Source organism: Clarias gariepinus, chromosome 20 (assembly GCF_024256425.1).
Source record: "Clarias gariepinus isolate MV-2021 ecotype Netherlands chromosome 20, CGAR_prim_01v2, whole genome shotgun sequence".
In the NCBI taxonomy this organism is placed as follows: Eukaryota; Metazoa; Chordata; class Actinopteri; order Siluriformes; family Clariidae; genus Clarias; species Clarias gariepinus.
Genome location: NC_071119.1, coordinates 29,465,342 through 29,473,287, shown reverse-complemented (window position 1 = coordinate 29,473,287; position 7,946 = coordinate 29,465,342). Strand labels below are relative to the sequence as shown.

The following is a 7,946-nucleotide window of genomic DNA, read 5'->3' as shown; positions in this document are numbered from 1 at the left end:
TATTATTATTTTTCTATTATTATTTTCTCTATTTCTAGTCACTTGTGATTTTATGTTTGTTTGTTTTTTAGAGTTACAATGTGACGTGGGGGGGATCTCCAAAGCCAGTATTGTGTTAGTTCTGTGTACAGGGTGTATCTTCAATAGGTTACTCTGTGTTATACACTTTTGTTCTAAGGCTGACGCTAGGCATCTCAGCATTATTCATGTTTATCTACCTGCATCTTCCTTCAGGGAGAATGAATAGTTCTTTAAACCTTGTGAGCTGGAATGTTAAGGGTTTAAACCATCCGGTCAAGAGAAGGAAGGTGCTCTCACACCTTAAGCAACTTAACACTGCAATTGCCTTTTTACAAGAAACTCACATTCGCAGTTCCGATAATTCTCGTCTTATGTGGCGTTGGGGGGGGCAGCACTACCACTCGACCTTTCAGGCCAAAGCTAGGGGTGTCTCAATTCTCATTAATCCAAACATCTCTTTTGAGCATCATAATGTTATTACGGATATACATGGTCGTTATATCATTGTTTCAGGGAAGTTATTAAATACTAACGTAGTGTTGGCTAATTTATATGCCCCTAATTATGATGATGTTTCCTTCTTTGAACATTTCTTCTCTGCTCTACCAGATCTGAGCTCATACTCTCTCATATTAGGTGGAGACTTTAACTGCTGTTTGGATCCATCACTTGACAGGTCATCTCCCAATCCTATACCTCTGAGTAAATCCGCCACGCTACTTCAGTCCTATCGCTGCAGCTTTGGTATTTCTGACATATGGGGCTTCCTTAATCCAAAAAAGAAAGAATACTCCTTTTTTTTACATGTACATGATACTTTCTCCAGAATTGATTATTTCTTTATAGATAATCAACTGATCCCAATAGTTAATTCTTGTGCTTATCAGAGCATTGTGATATCGGATCATGCTCCAGTTGTTATGTCTATTACGTCCCCAGGTCTAGGGTCCCGGAGCGTAATAAATAATAACATTTTACACAAAGAATTTGCGTCTTTTGTTTCCTTTTTATTTACACACACAGGAAGCTCTTGGCTTCAAGGTTGGGCCAAGGCCAAAACCCTTCCCTATCTCCTCCCACAAACTAACTAAACTACAAAGAATCGTCACAAACTCACGCCCAGTGGCTCAGAGATATTATGTCCTGTTTGTCCCTGGAGAAGATCCACTACTCAATCCGTTATTCAGACTTGAAATTTCAACAGGTGTGGGAGCCCTTCCTTCGCTTCTTTAATATACAATTATAGTTTAATTCCCTTTTTATTTAATCGTTTGTTTGTTTGTTTTCTTTTCCCCTTTTTTTTGTTGTATACAAAACCAAAAAACTTCCAGCTCCAGGTTCTCTTTTCTTTTCCTTTTTTCATTTCTCTCCTTTTTTGTTATGCCTGGCATCTAGCCTTTTTTTTATACATGTAAAGCTGGCTTGGAGTTAGGGAGGGGTGGGTGCTATAGCGATTTATAAGGAAGTACCCTGTACCCTGTATTATCCCTGTTTAAAATCAATAAAAATATTGTTAAGAAAAAAATTCCTCATATGCGCACATTAAAACCTCTGTGAAGTATGGCGCTTTCTTTTTTTCACTTTGATTTTTCATTTTGACTCGTTAAATCGGCCTCTTTGTGTATGCACCGTGACCGCGCATTACCTCTGGGTAACCAGTAGGAGGTTTGATTAAACTTACTCTGCTCAGGGGTTTTGAAACCGACATACTCATGGTATGCGGGTTTGGGGTAAATCAACCCAGAGGCTATGATTTACCAAATGGTAAGTTAACCAAGCTGTCCGGAACACCCTGCAGATGGCAGACTTCAGCTGTTGTAGTGTTGTGGTGGTTTATTGTTATCACAGAGTCTTTACACCCGTTGATGATTATCATGACCTGTTTCTGATAAATGACACACAATAATTTCTGAAATAGAGCTCATAATCATTTCAACATGTTAAAATTCACAGAGCTAATTTATTTTTACTGTAAAAATGTGAAACAAATGAAGGACAATTAAGGCAATAAAATTAATCACTTTTTCTAAACCCTAAATCTCTCTAACCCTGTATTTACCTACACTAACATACACAGTACAGGCCAAAAAGTACTTTGCTCTGATTACTGCTTTGCACACTCTTGGCATTCCCTAGATGAGCTTCAAGAGGTAGTCACCTTAAATGGTTTTCCAACAGTCTTGAAGGAGTTCCCAGGTGTTTAGCACTTGTTGGCCCCTTTGCCTTCACTCTGTGGTCCATCTCACCCCAAACCATCTTGATTGGGTTCAGGTCCGGTGACTGTGGAGACCTTTTTTTTGTTAAGTACATAACTCCACATGTGTTCATACATAGTTTTGATGCCTTCAGTGAGAATCTACCAATGTAAATAGTCATGAAAATAAAGAAAACACTGTGCATGGGGCTTAGCATGCAAAGAGCCCAAGACCCCCTGACCCCTGACCACACACCAGATTCCCGTCTGATCGAGTCCCCTGGGATACAGAGGACGAACAAGTCTGATCCATACATGCCCCGCCCACAACCCACAGCACCCAGAGGATCTGTTACTGATGTCCTGGTGCCAGACACCACAGCACACGAGGCCCTGCAGAGCCGCCAGAACTGCCCCGTCTGCACCAGGGGGACATAAACCCTCTGTGATTTTAATATTAAAGGGTTTGATGTTATGCTGTTCAGATCGTCTTGTGCTGGTGTTTATGTTTATACATGCAATAGCCAGATACCTTAATTAGACAAAACAAACAGTTACAGCAGTGTGTCTTTATTCATATCATTTGCATCACTTTAATTCAATTATTCACAAAGTTTAAGAAGCAAATCAGAACACGGACAGTAAAGAAGTGCCGACATTAACACACACGTCAGAGTAAAGGTGTGTGTTTACAGCTGTGAGGAAACACTTCAGTAAACAGAGATGGAAAATGTAATGAGTGTGTTATGTACAGTATGTATACACACTTTATATAAATACATTATAAACTCACATCATCATATTACAGATGTCTTTATTCTCCTAAATAATCCATACAGGATGAGGGTCTCTGACTCCAGGGCTGATCAGAGGACGCAGTGATGTTCTGACGTCCACATTAGTGAAAGTGTAGATGTGTGAGTGTGTATTAATATTATAAAATGACAGTGTGTGTGTATCACAGTCTAAAAACACTCCCACTGCTGTCAGCTCTTTATTAACGTCTGGGAGTGAAATCACTTCTGTTTGATCTCTGATATAAACTCCTTTATCTCCTCTTTCATAACAGAGAACCCAGAACCCATCCTGTGGTGTAGACGGGACATTGTATTTTCTCTTATCTTTATCACTCGCTACACCAACAAACCAGGAGTGTTTTACTGTTTTCTGTGACTCTCTCACTTTCACCTCCCAGTAATGTTTACCAGCCTGAAACCTCTCTTTACACAGAGTGAAGATTTTAACATTATCAGGAATGCCACAGCCCGCGTAAACGTACGCAGGAGTTATCTTCACTTCCTTTCCCTCGTATATTAGAGACTCTGGAGTTTCCTCTGGGTCGATGCTGATGTTCACTGCAGAAATAAATGAGATTTTTGTTATTATTATTTTACACTTCACACTTACAGGAATACAGTAATGTTCAACTGAATTTATTTCTCACCTTTGTATTGTTTCACTTGGTCTAAATCTGTTAGAAAAATAATAAATAACAGTAAAGTACAGTGATGAGTTTATAAAGTCAGAAAAAGGGAATAAACACACACACACACACACACACACACACACACTGGTGTTCCGGTTCCTTCTGAGTTAGTTCTATCTGTAGTGTAAGGTTTATTATTTTTATCCATAGACGTCTTCTGTGGTTTAGTTCATCTCACTTTATGTCTGTTCATCTACTGTTCCTTAAATATTTACAGTAATATGTAACTTACTGTAACTGATCTCTGACGTGGTGAGAGTGGGTCTGTTATCTGAGGTGGAGTCAGCAGGTCCAGTCTCTGAAATGGAGGCAGTAAGTGTGAGATTAGAACTGGTGATAGTGTGGATGAGATGTGAGGTGGAGGCAGCAGGTGTTCTTCTGGAACTCCATTAATCTACACTCATGTATCTGTACCTGGAAGGTGTGTTTTATCTTCCAGTGTTTCAGGATTCTGATGTTCAGATGATTCCTGCTGACTGACCTCTGCTCTCACACACACTATAGAGAATTAATAGAAACACAGTTCGAGAGTTCCTGAGAAGTACTACTATAAAACTACTATAGTTTAATTTGAATTCTTTAAAACCTTCCGATTCACTGTTATCATCAATAAAACACTTAAAAACACACAAAAAGGTTCTTCTGGGTCCTTTAGGGTTTATTACATAATGAAGATCGCTAAACTTACTGAAATAGTGGGAATGAGATTTAGTCAAGTGGATCGGTACGCTTTACACTGACCTGATAAAGACCTGATAAAGACCTGCTCCAGCACTCATCTTCCAGCTCTTCTCTCTTTTACTATCTACAGAGACTGTATAGTTACAGTGTGACAAGACTTCCTGTATAGTCTATTGGACTCCATCAGGGGCTCAGTGATGCTCCATCAGGACGGCGTACTGTTACACTTAATACTGTTCTCATCTACATACATGTGTCTGTCTTAAAGAGCAACTTCTAGTTTTATGTTCATCCTCCTGAATAATATACTCAGCAAAAAAAGAAACGTCCTCTGACTTTCAACTGTTTTTACTTTCAGTAAACTTAATGTGTAAATATTTGTATGAACACTAAAAGAGTCAACACCATAAGATATAAACTAAAAATGTTTCCCAATGTGTCCCTGAATGAAGGGAGGCTCAAAATCTAAAGTACCAGTCAGTATCTGGTGGCCACCAGCTGCTTGAAGTACTGCAGTGCATCTCCTCCTCATGGACTGCCTATTGCGGACAGTCTGAGCACTGATGGAGGGATTGTGTGTTCCTGGTGTGACTCGGGCAGTTGTTGTGGCCATCCTGTACCTGTCACGCAGGTGTGATATTCGGATGTACCCATCCTGTGCGGGTGTTGTTACACGTGGTCTTCCACCGCGAGGATGATCAGCCGTCCTTCCCGTCTCCCCGTAGCACCGTCTCACGGTGCGGACGTGGCGATTTATGGCCCTAGCCACATCAGCGGTCCTCGTGCCTCCCTGCAGCATGCCTAATGCACGTTCACGCAGATGAGCAGGGACCCTGGGCATCTTTCTTTGGGTGTTTTTCACAGTCGGTAGACAAGTCTCTTTAGTGTCCTGCGTTTTTAGAACTGTGACCTTAAACGCCTACTTTCTGTAAGCTGTTAAGGTCTTAACGACCATTCCACAGGTGCATGTTAATTAATTGATTATGGTTAATTGAACATGCATGGAAAACATTGTTTAAACCCTTTACAATGAAGATCTGTAAAGTTATTTGGATTTTTACAACATTGTTGAAATACACAGTCCTGAAAAAGGGGCGTTTCTTTTTTTGCTGAGTATATATTATTAAGTCAATGTTTATATCCCACCTTTTTTACGTAGCACACAATACACTGCAATTCCGACGACACACAGCACCAGAAGAACGGGAATGATGATGATGATGTATCCAGTCAACGACTCTGCACACATAGACATCAACACAAAATAATCATCAGTCTTTTCTTCAGTTCCACCATGTACACATATCCTTACATATGGAAATGGTTTATTTCAGTAATAATTACCTGTGTCACGTGCAGGGACGTGTAACATTATTCTGTCTTCTTTTCTCTCCTGATCAGACAAACCCACAGAGCAGGAGATCCACTCAGACTCAGAGGGAGACACAATCAGCCACGAGCTCACATCTACAGTCCCTACAGAGTCTGAGGATAATAAAAAGTGCTTTGTTATTTCCAGAGGTGGGTAGTAACAAGTAAGCATTACATTTACTCCATTACATTTACTTTTTTGAAAAAAAAAAAGACTTCTATGAGTAGTTTTACTGCACCATACTTTTTACGTTTACTTAAGTAGATTTGTGAAGAAGAAACACTACTCTTACTCCGCTACATTCGGCTACACTCGACTATTTATTCTACACATGCAGCTGATGGATCTACCGCATGGCTGTTTCACCAATCAGACGAGGCAACAATAATCACATGACTCCGTTTGACTAATCAGCTGCAATAATAATAACCACATGTAGTCACATGACCACACCCAAACCGCACCTGGAAAAAATCATCAGCCGGCATCCCTGGCATCATAAAAGCATGTTTCGCTTACAAAAGAATATTTTTATACTGCACTCTACTTCTCTATCTGCCAAAGAGAAGAAACACTTCAACATATAAAAACTCAACTTACAACCTGAGGAAACGTTGTGGTAAGTTTAGCTGTTTCATTAAATGTTGCAATGTTGGCATATAAAATTATTATAATTATACTATACTATACATATAACATACTATATATACTGTGTACTGTGTGTATATATACACTAATATTTAAATATCATAATTAAGAAAAATCGGACAATAGAAATCTTTTCACCAAATACTTTTTTACTTTTACTTAAGTAATATTATTTTGAAGTACAGCTACTTTTACTTGAGTACTTTTTTGGCTACTCCACCCAACTCTGGTTATTTCTGTTTTTAGGATCTATAATGTAAGTGTAGATGAGTAGATCTTACTGATGGTGAACTTTTCATTACTGAGATGTTTCAGATCTCTCCCATTTTTATCTGTCCAGGTGATTGACGGCTCAGGAACCCAACCATGTGACTGACAGGTAACGTTCACCTGCCCTTCTCCTGCTTCACGTATGGAGAGAACAGGAGTGGATCCCACCACTGAGGGAGAGAGAGAGAGAGAGAGAGAGAGAGAGAGAGAGAGAATTAAACAGACAGATCCATCCTGAACTTTTCGTTTTTTTTATGAATTAATGCACTAAGTGTTACCTCTCAGTCTGAGGGTCACTGTGGCCTTCTCGTACCATATATCACTTTTCACATGACACACATATTCTCCTCTATCTGTTAGTGTCAGGTTCTCCAGTTTCACAGAGACGTCTCCTTTCTCCAGATCTCCTAACAGGAACACTCTGCCCTGGTACTGAACATCTACACGACTCTTCTGGATCTGTTTATTTTCATAGAGGAGTATTGGGGTGTCAGACATTTTGGGACGGTACCAGCGCACTTTTAGAGGTCGAACATCCATGTTGTTGGTGACAGCACAGTGCAGAGACACAGAGGAACCAAGGAGCCCTGAGACTGGAGACTCAACCTTCAGTGAAAAATATACTGGAGGAGAGATTAGATCACACATCAGCAACATGTCAACAAAAATCTCTCCTTATAAGCATAAAATTGAGCAAAGTCTATGAACAGATCTTGTTCGTAAGTAGGGGACTACCTATATTATCACTCATTAAGCTGGATTTTATTACTGCAGTAAATTAGTTTAGTGACTTCATAACCGTTAATAAGTAATGAATAATCCGACTGACCAGAAGAAGCCTGATGGCTGAGAGATAGAAACAGTAAAACCCATCTCAGTGGTCGAGCTGTAAAGAGAAGAAGAAGGAAACACATTTAATGTGTGAAAGAATCCACTGGAGCTCTGATATTATTTCTGTAAATTCACTTGGTTGGAGTTTGTATAAGATTTATCACTCACACTGCACTGTATGTATATTAAACATAATAGAGTCAGAGAAGTGAATATTAATAAATGACTATTTTCCTCCAGTTATTGTAAATGATGAAGTGAGATGTTCCCTGTTGTGTATATTACATTTAAACAGAAATTCATTGCTCTCTTTAAACACACTTCTATGTTCTGATAAATATGAGCCGTGGATCTAGTTTAAAATAAACTGCACATGTCAATGCAACAGTGTCACTTTGTTCCTATTTCTGTACCAAGAGCCTGATTACCGTAAAACCCTGTGT

At 39.4% G+C, this 7,946-nt stretch overlaps 1 protein-coding gene across 1 annotated transcript; it reads right to left on the bottom strand.

The window, feature by feature from the left end:
* Window positions 1–2,807: 2,807 nt before the first annotated feature.
* On the bottom strand, window positions 2,808–7,642 carry LOC128508480 (butyrophilin subfamily 1 member A1-like). The gene is made up of 9 exons (XM_053479827.1): window positions 7,502–7,642; window positions 6,951–7,295; window positions 6,684–6,842; window positions 5,727–5,867; window positions 5,529–5,621; window positions 4,183–4,189; window positions 3,934–4,079; window positions 3,660–3,686; window positions 2,808–3,570 (listed from the first exon to the last, which is right to left on the bottom strand). Exons 1-9 carry the CDS (start codon window positions 7,584–7,586, stop codon window positions 3,038–3,040), a joined length of 1,536 nt encoding a protein of 511 aa, XP_053335802.1. The 5' UTR covers window positions 7,587–7,642; the 3' UTR covers window positions 2,808–3,037.
* Window positions 7,643–7,946: the final 304 nt, after the last annotated feature.

What these genes read in the sequence shown, in the direction of transcription:
- LOC128508480 (XM_053479827.1), bottom strand. Translation starts at nt 7,586, where the DNA reads ATGTGTTTCCTTCTTCTTCTCTTTACAGCTCGACCACTGAGATGGGTT. An exon ending in CGTCCCTGCACGTGACACAG is followed by an intron (nt 5,622 to 5,726) that starts GTAATTATTACT and finishes CTATGTGTGCAG; the next exon opens with AGTCGTTGACTGGATACATC. An exon ending in CACGTCAGAGATCAGTTACA is followed by an intron (nt 3,687 to 3,933) that starts GTAAGTTACATA and finishes TTTTTCTAACAG; the next exon opens with ATTTAGACCAAGTGAAACAA.